At 57.6% G+C, this 21881-nt stretch overlaps 7 protein-coding genes across 7 annotated transcripts; 3 read left to right on the top strand and 4 right to left on the bottom strand.

Annotated features, from left to right (window-relative positions):
* Nucleotides 1-1173: 1173 nt before the first annotated feature.
* BJ171DRAFT_498499 (cyclic nucleotide-binding-like protein) lies at nucleotides 1174-2719 on the top strand (the record flags this gene model as incomplete). Its single annotated transcript, XM_053110382.1, has 6 exons — nucleotides 1174-1211; nucleotides 1336-1518; nucleotides 1711-1905; nucleotides 1980-2076; nucleotides 2188-2568; nucleotides 2694-2719. Coding segments are annotated over 5 exons (779 nt in total), but the record flags the coding sequence as incomplete, so codon positions are not given.
* Nucleotides 2720-3079: 360 nt separating this feature from the next.
* BJ171DRAFT_498497 (uncharacterized protein) lies at nucleotides 3080-4531 on the bottom strand. Its single transcript, XM_053110381.1, has one exon. The coding sequence runs from the start codon at nucleotides 4433-4435 to the stop codon at nucleotides 3545-3547; it is 891 nt and encodes a 296-aa protein (XP_052968133.1). The 5' UTR covers nucleotides 4436-4531; the 3' UTR covers nucleotides 3080-3544.
* A 754-nt stretch (nucleotides 4532-5285) lies between these two features.
* Nucleotides 5286-8144, bottom strand: BJ171DRAFT_40212 (uncharacterized protein). The gene is made up of 11 exons (XM_053107215.1): nucleotides 8057-8144; nucleotides 7879-7947; nucleotides 7647-7740; nucleotides 7474-7546; nucleotides 7175-7319; nucleotides 6901-7021; nucleotides 6736-6791; nucleotides 6619-6658; nucleotides 6358-6466; nucleotides 5956-6175; nucleotides 5286-5752 (listed from the first exon to the last, which is right to left on the bottom strand). Exons 2-11 carry the CDS (start codon nucleotides 7921-7923, stop codon nucleotides 5516-5518), a joined length of 1140 nt encoding a protein of 379 aa, XP_052968132.1. The 5' UTR covers nucleotides 7924-7947; nucleotides 8057-8144; the 3' UTR covers nucleotides 5286-5515.
* Nucleotides 8145-9905: 1761 nt separating this feature from the next.
* BJ171DRAFT_40140 (uncharacterized protein) lies at nucleotides 9906-10683 on the bottom strand. Its single transcript, XM_053107211.1, has 3 exons — nucleotides 10400-10683; nucleotides 10236-10260; nucleotides 9906-10079 (listed from the first exon to the last, which is right to left on the bottom strand). The coding sequence occupies exons 1-3, from the start codon at nucleotides 10608-10610 to the stop codon at nucleotides 9938-9940; spliced, it is 378 nt and encodes a 125-aa protein (XP_052968131.1). The 5' UTR covers nucleotides 10611-10683; the 3' UTR covers nucleotides 9906-9937.
* Nucleotides 10684-12259: 1576 nt separating this feature from the next.
* On the top strand, nucleotides 12260-14052 carry BJ171DRAFT_580124 (FAD dependent oxidoreductase; the record flags this gene model as incomplete). Its single annotated transcript, XM_053114014.1, has 4 exons — nucleotides 12260-12364; nucleotides 12605-13063; nucleotides 13181-13674; nucleotides 13878-14052. 4 exons carry the CDS (start codon nucleotides 12260-12262, stop codon nucleotides 14050-14052), a joined length of 1233 nt encoding a protein of 410 aa, XP_052968130.1.
* A 10-nt stretch (nucleotides 14053-14062) lies between these two features.
* Nucleotides 14063-15719, bottom strand: BJ171DRAFT_40119 (Mur ligase). Its single transcript, XM_053107208.1, has one exon. The coding sequence runs from the start codon at nucleotides 15586-15588 to the stop codon at nucleotides 14308-14310; it is 1281 nt and encodes a 426-aa protein (XP_052968129.1). The 5' UTR covers nucleotides 15589-15719; the 3' UTR covers nucleotides 14063-14307.
* A 91-nt stretch (nucleotides 15720-15810) lies between these two features.
* Nucleotides 15811-20997, top strand: BJ171DRAFT_498487 (uncharacterized protein). The gene is made up of 6 exons (XM_053110380.1): nucleotides 15811-17377; nucleotides 17603-17709; nucleotides 17827-18038; nucleotides 18117-18182; nucleotides 18322-18627; nucleotides 18795-20997. The coding sequence occupies exons 1-6, from the start codon at nucleotides 16092-16094 to the stop codon at nucleotides 20892-20894; spliced, it is 4077 nt and encodes a 1358-aa protein (XP_052968128.1). The 5' UTR covers nucleotides 15811-16091; the 3' UTR covers nucleotides 20895-20997.
* The last annotated feature ends 884 nt before the right edge of the window (nucleotides 20998-21881 follow it).

The following is a 21881-nucleotide window of genomic DNA, read 5'->3' as shown; positions in this document are numbered from 1 at the left end:
AGGATATGAGATCCACCATGTCCTTCCCCGCCGCCGATGACGACTCCCGTCGGAGCAGCTGGAGCGAAGCCTCCCAGTCCCGCCGACGCAGCAGGCGCGAGAGTATTAGCGACGTCTTCCAGAAACCCGTTGAATGGTCCTACAAGGAAACACTGCAGAATGTCCAGGTCGAGAAGAAGGCCATTCGGGTCATTCATCCGTTCTCAGAGTTCCGCGCCTTCTGGGATCTGCTGATGGGAGGTGTGTCTACGGCTGCTGGCCATCAGCGAACGAACGGATTGCTTGATCCCCGGGGCAGTCGTGTCGTGGATCGTGAGAATGAGCTAACAATTGCAACTGCATGGTCTTCTGGGCTCTCTCTCGGGAGCCAGTCTTTTACTTTCTCCTGCTCTGGCTGTTTCCGGTGATCGTGGCATACGACAGTGTCCGAGCCATGGTGCTCCCCGTCGGACTGGTCACAACAGCCATCTTCATCGCCGACACCATCATCGTCCAGCTCACCCAGCGAGTGCTGGAGGACCAGCTCCCGAGCCAAGAAAAGACCATAGCCACGACCATCATCCTCGACCGCCTTGGGATTCTCGCCGACGCGATATCTCTGTTCCCGTTCGAATTGCTTCCGATCCCAGGTTATAGATTCCTGGTCCTGATCCACCTGCTCCGAACCCGGCACTTTCCCAAGCTGATCTCCAAGTCCCAGATCTTCCGCCAATTTCGCTATATGCTGGAGGAGTTCTTCAACATTGGTGAACTGCTGTGGGCGTTGATTTCCACGACAGTGCTGCTCGTCATTCTGATGCACTGGGAGGCGTGCATGGTATGGGTGATGATGGAGAACAGGGGCCAGACCCCAGAGCTGCTGATCTACGTCCAAATCGCAGCCGAATATGCCTACGGGTTCTTTATTGCAGTCTCAAACACATTCCCGCTCAACGTCAGACGACTACAGTAAGCTATCAGTGCAAAGTCGTCCTGTGTAGCAAGCCAGCGAAACAGGATGGTGTCATTGGAACATCAGGGAGGCTGGGTTGAGAATGCCACTTGGAAACGCAAGATGTGGCGAGCGGATGGTGGCTCCGCTGGAGTGATATGACGAGTGGACAGCGCACGGCAGATCGGCTCCCCGCTGACCCGAGTTTCCTGCGCCTAGCATCAGCATGATCAACGAACAGACAATGTTTATGGTGTTTACGATCGTATCGGCCATTCTGGTGAGTAGAGCTACCTCGTTCGCAAACAGATGCCTCTTCCCTACCAATGGCGGCCTTGGCAGGTGCACATCGCCATAGCCGTGCATCCCACTCGCGCTCATCGATTTGACCGCAACCACATCAGTACTGGTTGATCATCGGGACATTCTCGTCACTCGTCATGGGCATCGATCCCTCCGGACGAATCTATCGACAAAAGCTCGACATGGTCAACGAGTATCTGAGATTCAACAGGTTCCCCGAAGCCATTCGCGTCAAGGTCCGACGGTACTTTCGGGTCAAGTACCAGGGCAAGATCTTTCAGGAGGTACGAGGTCGTTTTGACCGCCATGGCGCCATGCATTTGACAACTATGCCATGAGCGCTGAGCTCGAGACACTGGGGCGGCTTCCGTATTCGAGTTTGATGGTGCACGGGCGCAGGGCCTTCGAAAACATCGTCGCTCAGCGAATGCTCGGTCGGGCTGTTGCCAACGAGCGCTTGCGTGTACTCCCAACAGGATCTGTTGAATGACCTCAATCGATCAATGCTGCAAGAGATTGCTCTGTTCAACTGCCGTGGACTGATCGAGAAGGTCGACTTTCTGCGGCGTAACAAGTGCGACGGCCGGGACGAGCTCTTTCTCACGGAGCTGTGCATGGCGCTGATATCGGGCTACTACATCGAAGACGAGATTGTCTTCAGCGCAGGCGAGGTAAGCCAGCTTTCGAGAAGCGGTTCCGGTGCGTTCGCTTGCTGAGCCGGAACTGAATCTTACATCGCCCACAGGACGGATCCGACATGTACTTTATTCAAACGGGGAAGGCGTCAGTTATTGTGAAGGGCAGCGTGGTGGCCGAAATGGAAGACGGGTCATTTTTCGGAGGTCTGTGGAGCCTGACCTGCAGAAGAGCGTATATGCCGACTGCTTATGATGGGATGACATGCCACTCGTTACAGCAACTGTGCCCTAAAGTTTTGATGGACTGCTGGCCAGAGGTATCGCTCATTACAGGAGCCCCGCGCACGGCCACGGTCAAGGCCAAGACGAGGCTGCTGGTCTACAAGCTGATGCAGGATGACTTCAACCGAATCCTGCTCCAGTTCCCGGATGTTGGCTTGCATATCCGAGAGACCTTCAAGGCCCGGATGGCTCGGCTTCAGAAGCAAAGCGGAGCGCCGCCAGAGGCGCCGCCTACCAAAGCGGAGCCGCCGCGAGTCTCCATAATTGAAACCAGGCACCGGTCGAGTGTGGCAACGTGAGACATATGGCATGTTGAAGAAACGATGGGATCCATCATCTCCTTCGGACAAACACGGCGTAGTCGGTCATTTCACGCACCCGGCCAACAACGACCAAGTGGGCCAAATCGCTTCACTGTGTGAGAGAGGACAGAGGGCAAAGAACAAAATCGCTGGAAGACCTTGGCGAGTGGATCAAAGTCGCCCGATTCACACAAGCCACAGAAGTCATCCGTGTGTGGTGCGAAATACTTGGCGAACCTGAGTCTCCGTGGACTGGAAGCATATCCCTTCCCTGGTTTCCAGGAGGCATTCTCAAAGACAATCGCAATGTTGGTCTCCTTTGGTGCCTAGTCAATGGCTCGCTTGCACATCTCGTGGACAGTGCGCTGTCGCTTGCTGTGGGGATCGAGTCGCTTGAATCGCTGTCGCCGGGTCCCGGTGTGACACTCATCCATTCCTGCAGACCAAGGACCTTGTGGATGCTCTGGATCCACTTGGTCGCCTGGGTGATGCCCTTCGCTTGCGGGGAGCCATCTGAGCGAGAAAGCGTCCTTGATTCAGATCCAGAAACACATCACTGGATGGTCATGGCCAGCGCGCGATGTTTTGAGTGAGAACAGTCACCAATGCTCAAACCGGGGTGCCCCGTTATATCCGAGGCTCGATACCCGAGCCGTCGTCTTGCCCCCCCCCCTCTCGTTTCGAAACCTCGCTTTCATAACACTGCAAGAGCAAAGCCAACGCCAAGTGTCCCGAGGTGCATCCTTTCGAACTGTACACTTCGAATGGGCTGTATTTCAGCGCATGCGCAACAGCACACGAATGTGCGATTATAAAAAGGACGTTGTGAAATGATGCAACCGACGGTCAGGGGGGGGGGAGAGATGTACAGATTAAAATGAGACTGCTTGTCTCAGACGCAAGGCTGGCCTGAAGCTGCATCGCTTCGGCACGGACCGGCCGAGAGAAGCACGGGAGGGCGGGCAAAATAAGCCAGGACAGCAGGCCAAGTCGAGGGAAAGTCCGGGACAGTTGGGCGGCAAACAGGCATTGCAAGAGCAGAGCCGGGACAGAGGCGAGTAGTAAGAAGACAGGCTCACACGCGCAATCTAGTGCTTGCCGGTGGAATACACATCCGTGTAGATGGGGTCACTCTTGATGGGAAGAGCCTCGACCTCAACCTGGGTGAGAGCAGGCGGGGGAGGAATCTGCTCCTTGGTTGGAATAACCCGGGCACCTCGCTTACGGTAGAGATCGCGAATGGCCACGCCGATGAAGCCAAGGAAGCCGACAATAACGACGCCACCAATGACGGAAGCAGCGATGGTGACCCGTGGGTCACCCATGTTCATGTAAGAGCCGCTATCGGACGAAGTGCTGGCAGCGACGGTTCCATTGCTGGAAGGGTCAGGGCCATAGCCATCGTTGGCAGCCAGGACCTTGCCAAGGCCGTTCGAAGTGACAAAGGAGCTGTGGTCGAGGGGCTTGATCGGGGCATCGTCGTCCTCATCGATTTGGAAGTTGCTGGGCTGCTGGCTCGGCGAAGCGAACAAAAAGTCGGCGGCCTTGGAGCTGCCCTGCTGGCTGTTGCTATTGCTGGGAGGAGCAGGGCTGTCGTTGGGATCCAGGACAAAGTTGGCCACGGGCGAGCTGTTGCCGTTGTTGCCGTTGTTGCCGTCGTTGGCGCTAAAGTTGTCGGGCAGGTTGACATTTCCGGGTTCGCCCAGCTGGCCGTTGTTCAGGTCAGTGATGATGGAGTTGTCGTTGCCATCGCTACCGTTGTTGTTGTTGTTGTTGTTGTTACCATTGTTGGTATCGTCTCCAAAGTTGCTGTAGCTGTCGCCAAAGTTGTTGCCAAACGACTGGGGTGCATAGTCGTCGTTATCGATCACATAGTTTGGTGCACCGACCGAGTTGTCGCGGGGAACGAGAGGGGTGGCGATAGCGTTGGCGACCAGGGCCGCGACGAGCAGCAGCGAAGTAGGCTTTCCCACAAACATGGCGGCTGGACAGAGGTGCTGGGTGCAGATGGATCTCGAGACGGGGTTGCTTCTGGGCAGGCAGAGATGCTGGAGCAGGACGGACGCTGAGCCCGTGGGAGGTGGGACGGGACATGGCTTTAAAGCCGCGGCGCACATGGCCACACACGGCCACACAGTGGCTGGGCGGGCGTTGGCTGAGCGGGCGACGCTGCCAAGGCGCTGGCGCCCAAGAGCGGCCGCCGGCGCTGGGAGCGGCACCGCCCGGCGCGTCGCATGTCGCATTGCTCGACCTGTCGCTTGGTGGGCATCGCATTGGGCCGACACAGCCGGCGGGGTGTTGGGCACCGTGCAGACGAAATGGTCGGCGTGGGCAAGACGGGGTGGCCAGGATGGTCCAAGTCAGGATGGTCCAAGCCAGCACAGGCCACATCGCAGGCCACCCGGATGCGTCCAGCATCAGCATGCAATGGGATGTATTCCCGGGACCCATCTCCTGCACTCAGGGCTGTCGGTGCCCTCTTGGCTTTGGCGGCTCGCCGTTGCCTTGGTGACAAGCCTCTTGTTGCGCCGAGTTGGCTGCTGGCGTCTGGCGTTACAGCTCGTCGGCGTCGTCCTGGCCATACTCGCCTCCCTCTTCATCCGAGCTGCGGCCAAGATCGGCGCCAAGCGGGTTTCGGAGCGGTTAGATGTAAGGTAAAGCAACTCGATGCCCGACCAGATGCAGTGCCAAGCAACTTAATGTCCGGCCAGATGGACCACCAGCACGTCAAAGTGCATCACTCGTTCATGGTCGGCGCATGCGGGGCCGTCTCAGGCTTACCTCTCGTTGCCTCGTAAGCCGCCGCCCGACGACGATTGTCTTGGTCCGTCCTGCCCCGCGACGGCATTGCATGGCACATTGGGTCCAAAGATCTCGACCATCACCATGACGGCCTTTGCGAAGCTCTGGCCGACCTGGAAGAGGTCGTTCGGCTTGATTTGCAGTCCCTGCCGCGTGTGCATCCACCAAGCTGTTAGAGCGATCGCCGGCAGTGTCACCGGATGTGGCTGCAACAGCGTACTCCAGCACAAGCACCATGATTGCTCTGATACCCCGGATCAGTGGCCACTGGCACCCGTGCATCTCTCGCTTCCGAGCTGAATGCATGTCCGGCATACCTTGAGCGGCCCAATGTCGATGCCGCAGTATGTGCTCTCAAGCGTATACGAGGCAACAACGCCAAGCTCTCTCCAGATGACCACCCGGGCCGTCGCCTCCTTGGACTTTTCAATGGCGTACTTGCACTGGCTCAGATCGAAGAGCGAGGAGCGATCTGACATCAGTTGAGGGAAAATCTACAGATATAATCAGTACCATGCCAGTGATCAGTACCATGTCAGTGATCAGTAGACGGCAATACCAAAGCGTTCGCGAACAGATGCGCTGGTTCAAGGTGAGCTGCCACACTGCCGATGGACAAATGCAGGCCGCCCGAGTGCAGCTGATTCGGCTCTGCTTCCTCGTTCATCTGCACACCATCAGCAGCATGGATGCCGACCTTCTCAAGCCCATCGTTTGGAGCCAGGGTTTCGCACCCAAACAGAAACATGTTCTTTCGCTTCGAGTGTCCGTGAAAGTCACACGATAGTAACGGCCGCTTGCCCTTGGCCACAAGATGGCTCAGGACCTTCTTGGCCCAGTAGATGGTCGGGTGGTGTTTGAGCATGGGCGCCTGCCACTGGCGGTTGAGATCCACACCTGCGAGCGAGCATCGGTGACTGGGAGACAAACCAGCAGAGCCAGTACCATTGTCAGAGCATGCCAAGCCAAGCCCTGGCCTTGTGACAGTATCGGGTGTTTTTACTTTGCCGGAAACAGTCCTTTCGCATCATCGCAGATAGCCGTCGTTGGGACTGTGTCGCCTGCTCGTTGCCGCGAGTCCACAGCTCCCGTATCATACCTGCCGTTGATGACACCATCCGGATTCAGCATCGGGATGATCTTAAAGATACATGTGGATCGCAGCTTGATGGCTGTCGCTTCGTCGCTCAGCAGAAAGGCAATCACTCCTAGGGGTTCATTGGTTCAGCAAGATCCACGATAAAGTCCGAAGGGCCTGATTCAGCTTCAAATATCCAAGCAGGGCAAAGCATGGCATTCTCGGCGGCGGTTGAACAGTCTTGCCGCCTGGCAGGAAACGAGCGTTCTCTCGAGCGCTCACCTTCGATGATGAAGCTAGAGTTTGTTTCTCCAGGATGTACCTTGAGCCAGAATGGAGGTCAGCCCAGAAATGGCCAAGGACAGCCGGCCGATGCGAGACCATCGATCGGCGGCTTACCCGAGAGCTGAGGAAGATATACTTGCGCTCATCCAGCGGAGAGGCACCCAAGGATTCTGCTCAGTACAAGCAGCGGTATAAGCAGGAATGAGCCAGCCACGAATGGGGAGCATCAAACTCGACAAAACCGGAGCGCATCCTGCTCCACAGAGCATCCAGGCTTACCCGGGTCGAAAGCCGTGATCGTGAGCAAATCACAGTTATTGTGCGAGAGCGTCTTACACAGCAGCTGCCGCCGACACTTGAGGTCAAAATTCGGCAGCAGGCTGACTCTCGACATGAATTTCTGGTCGATCGATGTTTAGTGGCATGCTTAGTACTGTCAGTAGGGCACTCGTTTGGGCTGCCAGCCCCGTGAAGCGTAACCGAGCCCCTCTACTTTTGGCATCTGAGTCGACAAGCAGTGTTTCGTGGTTACTCCAGCCGCAGGAATCCCCACCTGATAATCAGTGTATGTGTATGGATAGTGATACGCCAGAGAGTACACATCGTTGTCGTTTTTGACTTGGATGACAAAAATGGCGCTGGAATATGAGATCCAAGCGTTTGGGTTCTTCTCGCCAGGGCACTTGCGGTAATGATTTCTGTGTACGTATCACCCGTGTGAATCGTTGTTGGACTCGGTGGACGATGGTGACATGAACAGTCCCTTGGCCAACATGCTCTTTCTCATCACCGCTGGGACGAATGCAAATGCTCATCAACAAACAGAAACTTCCGCTCAGCAGCAGCGCCAACCTCAAATAGAGCACATTGTCACCGATGCGCCTCCAACAGTCGTCAATCTTTGAATAGATCACTGGCTGCATTCCTGGAACAGAAGGTGCCCATCAGGTCAGCGAGCCACAGGCGTGAGCGAGTAACGATCACGACTCATGCCACGATCTGCTCTTTGAAATCTCACGGCCCACCTGAGTTGAACTGGCTGTTGGCCTTGCTCATGTTGATGATGTTGAATTTGTACGAAACATTTGACATCATACCTTCGATTGAAAAGTAGAACCACTTGCCAAAGAGACGGCCACCCATTGTGTTGGTCTTGCTGAAGGCGTTCGTTGCACGGCTGAAGAACAGGCCCCAACCTTGGCCAACCTCGCAAACAGCGCGCATGCGCCCATTGGCTTGGGATGATAAAGCGCTTACCTGATTGTGTTTTCCAAAGCCGGCATTGATATCGCTCTGCAGCATCAGATCATATTCTGTTTCCGAGACCTGCATGCATTGGCCCTGTCAGTGCTACATCCCCCCAATGTTATCTGCTTAACTTGTCAAGAATTATCGCGCCGCTCTATCACTCGACCACATTTCGGCATCCGACTACCTCATTCCAATACAACTACAGCAGCTTGCTTGCTGCAAATAGGATTGTGGGCTGTGAATATGGCTACAAGTCTTATCGTCTGTGGCTTACCTTGATGGCCATCTGGAGATTGCCGCTCTCGAACCGGGATTCGAAAATGAGTGTCCTAGGCCATGCGATCGACCGCCCAGTGAGTAGATACAATAAAGGTCCTTCGCACTCACCAGCGCTGCGCTAATAATGACATCGGACTCTCGTTGAACGGCCTCCACAATCCACCGCACCGCTGTCTGCCATCGCCGGCGCATCTTTGCCCCGTATACGTTTTGGCTGCACTTACCCTTCCATGGCACGAGCCGCTTTACCGACGCTATCGTTCATAACATCGTAAACAAGGATGTTCTGAGACAAGCCCGGTTGAAGGAGACGACTCGTTTGCTCCCAGATCAGTCGCCTAGCAAGCGACACGAGGATGGAGGCGATATCAGCAGGACCACTTGCTGTTGTCATGCAGCCAGCTTCACTCTGCGGCAGGTTCTTACCGTGATGTGTTGTTGCTCTTCCGAAAGAACGGCTCTGCCTCCTCAGTCGAGTTATGCCCGCACGACTGATCCGATGTGGCGTGCGGCTGAGCGAAATGCACGGCTGGGGAGCAGGAATCGTCGCTGACGACCTCGGGCGCTTGTCCTCCCGTCATCTCAAACTCGGGCGAGAGGTACATCAGCACTCTCTCTTCCTCCTCTTGAAGCTCAAACGGTTCCAATTTTGCTTCTGCCTCTACCTCTGCGTCAGACGATAGCGGCAGGGGAAACTCGTAGCGAACATGCTCGCTGAGAAACGGAAGCTCGCATGTGGGCACGGCGGCGCGAATGACCGTGACGATTAGTTGCGGAATGATGTTGGAGTATGCTGATCCAGCCGACTGTTCTGACTCTGATGGATGAGTAGATAAACATCAGGAGCCGAGAGGGAACGCCCAAGTTAGTTGCTGATCATCTTGTTCGTATGCGCTCACGAGAACTAGCGAGTTACAGTTGCATATGGAGTAGCTGTTGGATTCGATACCCTTAATGATAGACTCGAGATAAGACATGAGCACTCCGAAGCCGTCGGCATTCACAAACATCCTGCGTCCTTCGTCTATATGGAGCAAATGCCATAATGGGCTGGTAAGCATATAGAAACCGTCTGTGGCTTCGTGGGATGCACGTTAATTGGAGTGTACAGCTGAGCCAGCAAGTGTACCATTGTCAACCACAATCTTGAGGAACCGCAGGAGGGATTTGTGCATGCTCTCGGATCCAGAGAGCGCAAACAGGCCAATAAAGTATCGCACGCTCAGAGACTTGAGAATTTCACTCAGCACACCCTCTGCAGCAGGTTTCCGACAAACCATCATCGCCGTCGGTTGTTATGGGAAAGAGACGAATCAATAAGCATAACCACCGCAGTTGTGGATTGACTGAGCTGCAAATGCCCCGTGATATACGAATGGCGCTTTCTGAGCACGGGGCAACGGCGCAACCGAGGTGGTTGTGATATGCCGATATCAGCCGCCATATGACCTGATAGAGCGCCTCCTCCCTTCTTCTCCAGTGAAATCGAAAAGCAACCGATCGACGCAGTCTGGTCACAAGCTAGCAGCTGCACGTACTAATCTTGGCAAAGATGGTCAGGAGATCGATCAGACAGTCGAGCTTGTATGTATCCTTATTCTGGGTGGTCAGGGTCTTGAGCATCGATGAAGTCATTTCGACGAGGCCACGCTTGTGCATGGACAGCGCATTGTTCTCTGCTCGGTTGAGCAGTGCGATAGGATGCAAGGATGAAAGAATCAGTCGCACATCAAGCTGCATCCTGATGAGAGGAGAGTCAGACCGCGGATAGGCTATGCTGAGCAGATCATGCCACCAGTGCCTGACACACACCGTTCTTTGCTGAGAGTAACTTCAAAATGTGAAAGGACATCAAGCTTGCCGATATGTCCTTTTTCTCCTGAAACCGCTGGACAAACTCGATAATGATCTCGACGGAACAGTGCACCCTATGAGAAAACAAAGTCAGCCAGATACACCGCAGACCAGTCTCACGACCACACCACGGGGGTAGCAAGAGCATGAGCGCTATCTTCAACATCCAGAGCATGACATCGGAAGCAGCGGCGCTTCATCCGCAGGATGGTAATCCACATGGCACATACCGTGCCAGCAGAGGAAACTTTGTATCTGTTGATAAACATGCCCAGGACGGTGTGGGACATGGTTGGGTACCAGAAATATATGCTCATCAGCCTGTCGGAAAGACCCACGGCCCAAGACTTCCTCAGGAGCAATTTCCGCTGTGTGCTCTGCAAGCTCACTATACCGTATCGAGAGAGCTTGATCAGGAGGGTAAATATGTTTGTGGCAAGCTCGTCGGCACGAGAGCCCGAGTTCGAAGGAAGTGCACTGCCTCCAGATGTGGACGAGCTGTTGATCTGGTGCTGCATCTGTTGCAGCTTGACAATCTCGGCCTGAGCGACTCGCAAGGTCTGTAGCAGTGCTATGCACAGCCCGCGCTTGGCCATGAACGACATATTCGAGGAGCTAGACTCGGTGTGTTGCGTGAGCCGAACGAGGATGTTTGTTATGATGATGGCGACATCGATGTCAACCAGAACCTGCATGGGGAAGAGAAGCGCAGTCAAGGGAACCACATTTGAGGAATAGTACAGGGGCAAATGATGCAGCCGTCTCATCGCCTTCACTATCAGCAACCGTGCAACAAATCTCGGCAAAACCTGCCTTGAGACACTTGAACAGGATCGAGACATTCACGCTGGACTTTGTCGAGAACAGCGAGCGCTGCAATGTGGAGTCTGGCGCAGCCCATTGTTAGAAAGTGTCCCTCTGGCCCTCGGTATCAGACAAGGCAGCGCTCTGCAGCAGAGCCAGTTGCGGTGATAGCCTGAACCAGCCGCATGAACGACACACTGGGGAAGAACAGCAAGCGCAGCCAACCTGAAAATACATATCCGCCCTCTTTGTCAAGCAGTCGCTTCAGATCAAGGCAGTACTTGACGATCCGCCGCCGGTTCTCGGACGAGATCTGGGGGCTCTTGCTTCCGAAGGGGGTAATGTCCAAGTCTGAGGCCGAGCTGGGTAGCGAGAACTTGGTGACGCTGGACCGGGCGCTGCTTTCGGAGACCGAGATGCTGGTCTCGCTGCTCTTGCGACTGAAGGGGGCATTTGCAACCAGACCGCCGACGGGGCTGAAGGGAGGCGGAATGACGCTGGGCGGCGTGCGCTTGCGGAGCGAGGGTGTATCGACAGCTCCCGAGACCGGCTGACCACCAGAGCCAGCTCCGTTGCTTTCGGGAGTGGTTGGGCTCACGTCTTGGAGCAGCTGGAACAGCGACTCGAGGATGCGGGTTCCAGGCGAGGCAGATCCCAAGCCGGTATTAGATGAGCCTTCCCGAACGGGCTTGCTGGTGAGGCAAGATCAAGGACAAAAGAGCACGAATAAGCAGATATTTTTGAGAATGCTGTCTCGGCGTGGCGGGCTCTGGTGCAGCGCAGTATCGATGCGCCGGCATGTCGGTGCAAGCCAGTCCAAGTGCATGGGCCCGGCCAAATCTTTCGGCTTTGGGGCTGGTTGTTGTGCGAACCCACGCGTCGATGCCGTCGATTCAGGGAGATATCGCTCGGCCTTGCGAGACAATGACGACGGCCGAGCTCGGAGGCGAGGGAGCTCAGGTTCAAGTGCGGCTGGGAGCAAGAGAGGACGAGAAGCAGGAGGCCGCAACCCGAGGGAGCGTGGGAACGGCGGTTTCGGAGGCAAGCATACATTTTCGGGAGATTCAGGCTGCTGGAGCTTCGTGCCCGGAGCGACGACTGCTTCAGGCTGTCGACGGCCTGCGACAGCGGCGACTCTTTGGTGGTTCTCTGGAGCTCGGGCATCGAGGCGGCTTTCCTCGAGCCGCCCTTGGTGCTGGATTTCTTGACCATATCTGCTCAGACCGCGACGGGGCTGGAATATCGTGGGGATGTGATGCCGAGGACGAAACTGACCGGGCCACGGCCGGCTCAAACCTGAGACGATTTCGTGCCGAGGCCCGATTGGCACCGGCTTTGCTCCTCTCTCGGCCATCAAAGCCATCCCAAACCCGCGGCCCTGTCGATACCAACTGCCAGCATGCTTTGGCCAAGGACAGCAGGCAGCATCTCGCTGCGGACCATCGCTGCCATGCAGCAGCACCCCAGCTGCATCCCCCGTATCCTGCACGGGCGCTCAGCATCATCATCAGCATCATCATCGTCTTCCTCGAGCGAGTTCGCTGTTGATCATTTGGTGAGAGCCCTGCAGCTATTTGGTGGTGGTGCTGGAAGATGCTGCTGGATCGACATTGGCTGCAGTGGACTCGCCGCCGATGGCTCTGGTTCCATCGTTCCTGCAATCTGACTTCACAACACCCTCCGGAACGGCCCTGCAACAACTCGGCTCATCGGCGCTACCTATGGCCGGGTATCGCTATCGGCCGCCGGGTGTCGCTACCACTGCAATCGATATCGCTCCTGGCCGCCTGCCCAGGTCATCGGTGGTGGCGTTGTCGGGCTTGCTGTTGCTGCCCGGCTCGCCGAATCGCATCCGAATGCCTCCACGCTGTTGCTCGAGCGGCATCCTCAGTTTGGCATGGAGACATCGTCCCGTAATTCCGAGGTGATCCATGCAGGCATATACTATCCCAATGACTCGCTCAAGACCAAACTGTGTGTGCAGGGCAACCACTTGCTCTACCGGTATTGCAAAAGCAAGAATGTGCCCTTTTCGCGGATCGGCAAATGGATCGTTGCTGTCAGTGCCGATGAGGCAGATTACCTGTCGACTCTGCAGCAAAAGTTTGATAAGATCAAGCATCCGGAGCAAGAGCAGCTGCGGTTCTTGTCCGCCAGCGAGCGGGAGCTCGAGCCCAACGTCAAGTCGACCGAGGTTCTATTGAGTTCCTCGACGGGCATCATCGACTCGCATGCGCTGATGGGCGCTTTGGAGGTCGGTAGGCTTCGCTTCACGGAATGACGGCAGAATGGCTGCAGATTGCCGGCAGCTGCGGCCACCCGGATCCTGTTTCTGCTGTCGATGCTGACGTCCATGGACTCCCTCGTGCAGTCGGATTTTCTGTCAACCGGAGGCATGGTCGCATATCGCTCCAACGTCGTCGGAATCGAGTATTCCCGCAGCTCGGCCTCATACAGAATCCAGCTCGAGGGCTCTGACGAAGCCATCGAGGCCCGATGCGTGGTGAATGCAGCGGGCCTGTCGAGCGACCGAATTGCAGGGCTGCTGCTGGACCCACTGCCACCCGACTATACCCTGCACTACTGCAAGGGACGATACTTTTGTCTGCGAGGGAACCAACCACTTGTCTCTCGGTTGATCTATCCCGTGCCCGAGAAGAACTTGGTTGGGCTTGGTGTCCACTGCACTCTCGACCTGGCTGGTAAACTCAAGTTCGGGCCCGACACCAAGTATGTGACGGATGCGGCCAACCTGAGTGTCGATGATATCACCGAAGACGAGCTGGACCAGGCCTGCAGAGCCATCCAGCGCTATCTGCGTGGGATCCGGCGAGAGGACCTCTGCATGGACTACGCTGGCATGAGGTGGGTGCGCCCTGACGGCACTGTGTTTCTCTGGCAGTATCGGCCGCGACCGATAGTCGCATCTGCTGCTTGTAACTACGCTGATCTGCCATGGTATTTACCTGCGGCTTTGGCTCTGGCTTTGGCTTTGGCTCTGGCTTTGGCTTTGGCTGCGGCTTTGGCTTTGCCCTCTCTGGCCTTCTCATGCATCCCGCTGGATTCAGACCCAAGCTCTCTGGACCCTCCGGCTCCTTTCGCGACTTTGTCGTCGCAGAAGAGTCTGGTCGAGGATTCCCTGGATTTGTCAACCTCATTGGCATCGAGTCACCGGGGCTGACGAGCTCGCTGGCCATCGCGGATAGAGTCGAGGCGCTGCTCCATCATCCAGCGACACTCTAGGCGCTGCCAATGCAATAGACCATTCAACATGGTCGGTCGACATCGATGCCCACAATAGCACGATCAAATCGGCCGGTCCAAGGATATACGGCATGCCCGTCCGCAACGAGGTGTCGATCTGTAACAGTGCCGACCTGTTTGCCATCACCGCCCGTCATCCATTCGGTCGTCTGGGTGCGTGTGCCAGATCGATTGGCTCAGCGCAGCCAAAGAGTATATTCCGTCAATCTCATGGACTCAAGGGCGGAAATGGTATCACAGCGGCAGGGACAGGTGTCGGTAGACATCGGCGACAAGGTACAACGATCCGCACAGAACCACCAGTCCTTGCGATGCGGGCGTGCCCGCTGTTTGGAAGGCACTGTCCAGATCTGCCGCCGCCTCGCACTCGACCGAAGCAAATCGCTCCTCAACCAGGGCAACGATATCCGCAGGCAGTGTCGGGTGGATCCAGGGCATGTCTTCGGGCTGGCTGAAGGGCACGGCGACGAGCCGATCGTTTGCTCGCAGCAGATGCGACAACACGCTGGCCATGTCTTTGCCGCGGGTCATGGCAAAGATGAATGTGGTTGCAGCGGGAGCGAGTGGGTGTCTGCGGTGGTAGTTGTCGATGAAGCGTCGAAGCTCGATCGCAGCGGGGGCGTTGTGTGCTCCATCGATGACCATTCTTCCAACGGCCGGCGCCGTGATCCACTCGAGGCGACCTGGCCAGCGAACGGTTGACATGCCTTGGATGACTGCCTCGGGCGACAGGGCAAAGCCAGCGCGAGGGTGCTGCAGGAACTCGAGGGCCTTGAGGGCAATGGCCGAGTTTTCGAGTTGGAAATCGCCCACAAGAGGCAGTTGGAACTCGATATTGGCGCCGGCAAACCGGGCAGAGACAAGCTGAGTGTCGTCCGAGTCCTGGATCTTGATTAGCGGCTGCGCGAGTTCGAGAGGACAGCCGAGGGCCGTAGCCTGCTCGACCAAGACCAACTTGGCATCCGAGTTGGCCTGGTGGCCGACGACGACAGGAACGCCGCTCCGCATGATCCCAGCCTTTTCACGAGCGATCTTTGCATGGGTGTCGCCAAGCAGATCGACATGATCGAGGCCAATGGAGGTGAAGACACAGACGAGGGGACTTGAGCACACATTTGTAGCATCGAGACGGCCGCCCAGCCCAACTTCAATGACGGCGACTTGGACAGCTTCTTGGGCAAACAGGCAGAATGCCGTGGCGGTCAAGATTTCGAAAAGCGACGCCTGGACGCCCTCCTTGGCATTGATCTGCGTGACAGCGGCTCGGGCTTGGACGTAGACTTCCTGCGATATGGCCTGTTCGTTGATGCGGATCGAGTCGTTGGGAGCGACGAGATGCGGCGAATTGAAGCGGCCGGTCTTGTAGCCGGCACAGGTGAGGGTATTGGAGATGTAGGCGCACACGGAGCCTTTGCCGTTGGTGCCGCCCACATGCACAATCTTGAGTTTCTCGTGGGGGTTGCCGAGGGCAGCGAGCAGCGTGGTGATCTTTGCGAGACCGAGCTCGATCGACATGGCGAGCAGAGGGATGTGACCGGGGCTGGCTGGACTGGCCGGAACGGGAGGATAAAGACAGATATAACTCGACGATGCAAACCGAGATGATGCAAACCGGGATGATGCAAACCGGGATGATGCAAACCGAGATGATGCACAGGCACGCTCAGCCGGGATGGATCCGGGGCGTGTCTTTGCCTGACTCAGACGCTGGCGGCGCTCTAACTTGCATCTGCCTCGGCACCCGCATCTGTATCGCCTCCTGCACCGCATCTGCAGCTCCATCCGCATCCGATCCACGTCTGCAGCCGCATCGGCATCTGCTCCGTCGAAAGCACACCGTCCCGCATCTGCAAGCACATCCACGACCCACGCCTCGGTCCTGGTATGTCCCGCGCTTGATCCTCGCTTGGCTGCCAGCGGCCAGACACGGGCTTCCTGATCACACTGGCCTCTGCGACCATCGGCAGCGCCCAGTGGATGGATGGACGGCCCAAGTACCGGGTTGAGAGAGGAGCAATATGGATTATCTCGGATATGTCCGGTGGACCCGACAGCCTGGCCATCGCCCTGTGTGCAAGCCAACCTGGCGCTCGATTGCGCTGGCGGGCGCTCGGAATCTCGTTTCCTTTGCTCCGAGATCTCGAAAGTCTTTGGCCCTGCTCACGCTCTTTGACTCTGGCTCACCCGCCCTGCCTGTGCTTCGTCCAGCGCCACTGCAGGTCCCTCCCGTCTTCAACTCCATGACCACCGACTGGCAACCGCTCTCGACTCCAGGTGCCTCCCTGGCGGCCATCTTGCCTGGCAGCCTCGAGCTCGAACACGCCGGTGATGCTGCTCTGCACCCCGATGGCTCGCTCGCGCATGCAAGCATTGCCCTTCTGGATCATAGCGACTCGTCGTTGGGTCGCTCCGACTTTGCCGTGGCCTCTGGCCTGTCAGCCACGCCCATGGATGCTCCGGCGGCCGGCCTCAGCGCTGGCAAGGATATGGACTATGCTGGCAACGAGCCTCGTGCCGAGGATACGCATCGCCGTGGTCAGGACAATCGCGACGGCTGTTCAAGCGTCGAGACGACGCCTAGCCTAATAAACCATGCCTTGCGCTATAATGTAAATTCGGATAGTGCCAGCGCCTCGACAGCGATAGCGACCGCAACAGCAGTAACCACAGCAACAACGACAAAGACCGACGCCGTCGGCACTCAGCAGAATGGCCCCCGTGCGGCTTCTGATCTGGCCGCCAACGAGCCCCCAAACTCGGATGAACCCACACGAACTTGCGATGGCAGCAATACCGCCGATACCCCCAACGAAATCCCCGCCGACAACGACAACGACAACAACAACAACAATGACAACGACAACGACAACGACAACGACAACGGACTCGCTCTCCAGCCTGCGAACCCAACCGTCGCGGCGATCAGCGACGACCAGCACGACGACCAGCACGACGACCAGCACGACCCCGGCAGCTCTGCAGCCAACGCAGTCGATCCTGGCCCCCACACCCGATCGCCATCTCCTCCCGTCTCGCTGCTGCCCGAACCATCTGCCCTCGCCCCGGCCACCATTTCCGATCCTGCTGCTTCTCCAACCTCGCCCGCTCGCCCACGAAGAAACACCCGACACAGCAACCAGCCGCCAGTCTCCTACAAGGCCATCCTCAATGGACCCGTCGTGAGTGCTCGCATCGTGCGTCCACGCAAGATCGCCCGAAACGAGAACGGCGAGCCGCTCTACTGCATCTGCCGCCAGAAGGACGACGGCAGGCTGATGATCCAGTGCGACGAGTGCAAGGAATGGTGAGTGGCCGCGATGACGCTGATCTGCTGCCTCCTGGATCCGCCGATGTCGCCTGCTCAGATACGATGGGCATCTCTCTTTCGACGAGGATGCAAACGGCATCGGCGATTTGTTCGACTGTGGTCCGGAATGGCTCATCCCAAACACCTGCGCGACTGCCGCCTCCCTCCCTGTCCCCTTCAACGGACGCTAACACCGCCGAATTGGGCCCGATGCATCGCCAGGTACCACATCGACTGCGTCGGCATCTCCGAGAAGCAGTCCAAGGCCATGAAGGACTTTATCTGCCAGCCATGTATCGACCACCAGCACGGCGCAACTGACCAGCCTAGTAAGTCCCTTGTGCCCATAGCCCCCCCCCTCAACGACCTTCTGGATCTATGTCTCGACCTCCGCTATGCATCGCCGCCACCGTTTTGAACCTTTATTTCTGTCCACGCCAATCCAGAAAAGTCGCGCAAGTCGCTTTCTTCAGGCGCTGATGGCTCCGGCTCAAGCAAGGGTGCCTCCAAAGCCATCAAGCACGAGGATCTGCCGGACAGAGACTCGCCTGTGACCGAGCAACCGCTATTTAGGCCACCCGATGTGATGGTCGGCCATCCGGTCGACACACAATCACCCCACTCTCCCTCAGCCGTCGAAGGAGCCGAGCCAGTACCGGTAAGCTTGGTGCAGATCGCCCGACCAACGACCATTTGCGCCGCGCAAACGCTGACTCCGCCATGTTCTGTGGTATAGGATGCGCAGGACCCAACGCCTGCCTCAGAGGCACAAGTGAATACTGCAGTGATTGCTCCCGCCAAGGTATGTACAACTCAGTCATGGGCCAGACATTTCTGTGCACACCAATCTATGCCGTTGCTGGTTGATTTGTGCGTCGCTCATCAATCTGCCCCTTGCGGCTCGGATCGTGTCTGCCCCCCTGAACTTGATAAATCGCCAGACCATGGGCCCAGCACCGGAGCCTGGTGTTGCCGAGCTCGGCTCTCGGCCTGCCCGAACTGTCGGCAGTCTCCTGGCGGAAAATGTCTGGATGAAAGACAAGACTCGCAAGATGGCACGCATGTATCTGGAAGAAACCGTCTGCAAGATCTTTGAAATGGCCAAGGACGAGACGGGTCTGCGGTGGACCATCAGCCCCGATATTGACCTGAGCAATCCCAAGATGTTTGCGTTTCGGATAGAGCAAGAGCTCTTTGATTGCTATGCGCTTCCGAACAAGGAGGGCAAGCTCGAATGCACGGATAAGGTAGGCTGGACTCTGATGTACCAGTCGCGGAGCCCGGCCAGCAGCTCCGTGCGAATGCATTGCTGTGCTGGCCCGATTGCTACGACAGTCGGCCATGGTGGTTGTGGATGGGGTGTTTTGTGCTGACCCGTGCGTCCCCTGTTCTCTTCCCGCTCAACGCCGCTCAGTACAAGAACAAGTACCGGAGCATCCAGTTCAATCTCAAAGCCAAGAATAACAACTACCTTAGACGCAGAGTTGTTTCAGGCGAGATCTCCCCGCATGCCCTCGTCCGGCTCAGTGCCGAAGAAATGGGCAGCGAGGAGCACCAGCAGATCGTGGCCCAGGTCCGGTTGGAAAGTACCCTGAGCTCCATCAAGCCCCCGTCCGACACATCCTTTATCCGCAAAACCCACAAGGGCGAGGTTGAAGTCAGTACCACGAAGAACGAACTTACCTACAACGAGCGCACTTCCCGTCCAGGCCTGATGATACGACCGCCGATCCAACCGCTGGCCCAGCGATTGCTCGAGACGACTCAGGCCCGCGGTGACAGCCCTGGTTCGTCTGGAGACAGCGACAGAGGTCTGGGCTCGGCCAACTCGACTACCTCGACCAAGCGACTCGGCAGTCCAAGCGAAACCCTCGGCAGCCCAGACTCGATAAAGCGTGCAAGACGAACGGGCTCCGACGGCTCTGGAGACGACTCCGAGCCCCAGCGACATCACCCGGTAGCGGCAGCCGGCGGTGGTATGTTGGCCGAGGTTGAGCGCGCCTTCGATGCCCTTGATTCGATCGTGACCGACGAGGAGTTTGAGAAGACCCTGAGCCATGTCGACCGGTATGCTCAGCTCCACCCGGACAGCGCCAACGAGCTCGCTCTGGAAGCCAAAGCAAACAAGGTCTCGTCACTGCAGCTCCCACCTGCCTCACTATCTCCTTCGGGAGGCCCACCGACGCCGACCGAAGAGCGTGCGCCAGAGTGCTGGCAGGGGCGGTTGCATATGCCCTCGGTCGGCAAGTTTGAGGGGCTGTGTCGACAGGTGTGTGGGCGGCCCATCGGCGACCTGAAGGGCTGGGAGGATGTGCTTGCGCCCATCCTCACCGTGCAGGGCCGCATCCCCCGGGAGCGGGTGGTGGAGTACCTGAAGCAACAGCGCCATTCGACCAGCAAGGAGATTGTAGTAGTGGAGTTTGACTGCAACCCCGAGGACGCCGACCGGGAGGGCTACCGCAGCCTGTTTGAGTACTTCCACAGCCGCAGCCGATACGCCGTCATGAGCCAAACCTACCAAGCTGTCAAGGACATGTACCTGATCCCGCTCAAGGCCGACGACCCAGTGCCGACGTTCCTGTCGGAATTGCCGAGGAACCGCATCCCGCATCTGCGCCAGCGCGACCTGATCTTTGGCATCGTTGTCCTGGTCCGGAGCTTGATCCGGGCTGGCGGCATCGGCCACACCCTTCCCAGCACCAAGGCAGCGTCGCCCGCATCGTCTACCCCCCGGTCGGAAACCCCACAGGACCCAGCGCCTCTGGAGACGACAAGCTCCGCGAAACTACCTCGGTCGGCTGCGATCGCAGCACCGGTCTATCGACCAGACTTTGCCCCGGATGCAAGCAACTCGCGCGCCCAAGAGCCTCAGCCAGCGCCCCTTCCGTTTGTTGCCCGTCCGCCGGTGCCATTCCAGGCATTCGGCTCGCTCGCCTCGGTTCTGGTCCCGCCCGCCTCGGCAGTACCTCTCCACGCCATCCCGAGCCACCGTGCGGATCCGATTCGATATCCATCCAGCTCCGAGGATCCTGCTGGCTCGGCTGCAGCAGACCGGCTCTCTCGACTGGAGCAGGCGCACCAGCAACGTCTGAGACAACTTGAACGAACCGGCGGCCGGCGCAGAGGATCGGCTTCGTCCCGCTCCGAGCCCAAGGCGCCGGCAGACCGGCTGCCAATTGACCCTCCTCCCACCGCCAAACTCGGCGCTCCCCCTTCGCTGCCGGTGCCTGTCCCAAATCCCGCTCCTCTTACGGGCGCTGTGCCTGGCTCGATCGGCGCTGTGCCTGGCTCGATCGATGCTGCCGCACTCCAGCTCTTGCAGAATCCAGCCATGATTCCTCTGGTCGCGGCTCTCCAACAGCAACAGCAACAGCAACAGCAGCAGCAGCAACAGCAACCCATTCCAGGACGACCCGCAGAAGCGACCCCGGCACCGCTGCTCACCACCACACTCGCAGCGCTGCTTCTAGCCCAACAGCAGCAGCCCCCAAAAGAGTTCACCAAGCCCCAGTAGCAGTAGAATGTGTGTGTGGATGGGGGTGCAAGTGCAGCGAGTGTGACGGGTGCGATGAATAGTAGCGACCTCAGCATTATCAATATAGCCTTCTGAATATCGAGACTGGCTTGGGATCAGAGAGGCAGAGGTATCTGTCCAGAAGCGGATTATCCCCCAGGATCGAGTCAGAGGGGCATAGAGCTGTGTGCCATGACAGGAGGACATGCAGGAGCCATGTCGCTATCGAGATCCCTCGTTTTGGCAGGCACTCGGCTTCAGAGTCCCCAGACCGCTCTTGCGCTCGATCTGCTCCTCCGTCATCGGTCGCTGACCAACATACTATCCGCACAGCATGAGCACCCCCCGCCCCGAGCATTCGAGCAGCAGCAGCAGCAGCAGCAGCAGCGACTCGCCCGCATCGAGCCACACAGCCGATCCAGCCGCCAACGAGATGCAGGACTGCCTTGGGTGCAAGATCACCGGGACCCTGACCGGGCTTGGTCTGGGCAGCTACTGTCTATACGAACGCAGCCGAGTCCGCATCCCCGATCGCCTCGCTCACGTCCCTCCTGACACGGACTATGGGCTGCTTCTGAAGAAGGCCGTGCGCGAGGCCAGGATGCATCGGAATCTCTTGGCTGTGATGTCCACGGGTGAGTCGAGTGTTGCAAATCAAGGACTCTGATCATCCTGGCTGCAGAACGCCCCACAATGGAGGCGACAACGATGCCTGCGGTGATGACGGGTCAATGTGGCTATTGTTTCGCTGTCACTGCTGAACTTGACGCAGGCAGACGCACATTGTTGCAGGCATCGTTGTCGGCAAGTGCACATAGATCCTGGAGCAAAGTGCTGAGCCTTTTCACGACTCTCTATAGGATTTTTCGCAGTCGGAATCTATCGAGCATTCATGTGAACAGGGCTCCTCGTGCGGCCTGGACGTTGGGGTCAAGTTGAGACAGCAGCCAAGCCTCGAGATTGAGCCTCAGAAGCATCCCAACCACA

Source organism: Polychytrium aggregatum (assembly GCF_025602895.1).
Source record: "Polychytrium aggregatum strain JEL109 chromosome Unknown BJ171scaffold_12, whole genome shotgun sequence".
Lineage (NCBI taxonomy): Eukaryota > Fungi > Chytridiomycota > Chytridiomycetes > Polychytriales > Polychytrium > Polychytrium aggregatum.
The sequence above is the reverse complement of the archived record's forward strand: the minus strand, read 5'-3'. Positions and strand labels throughout refer to the sequence as shown.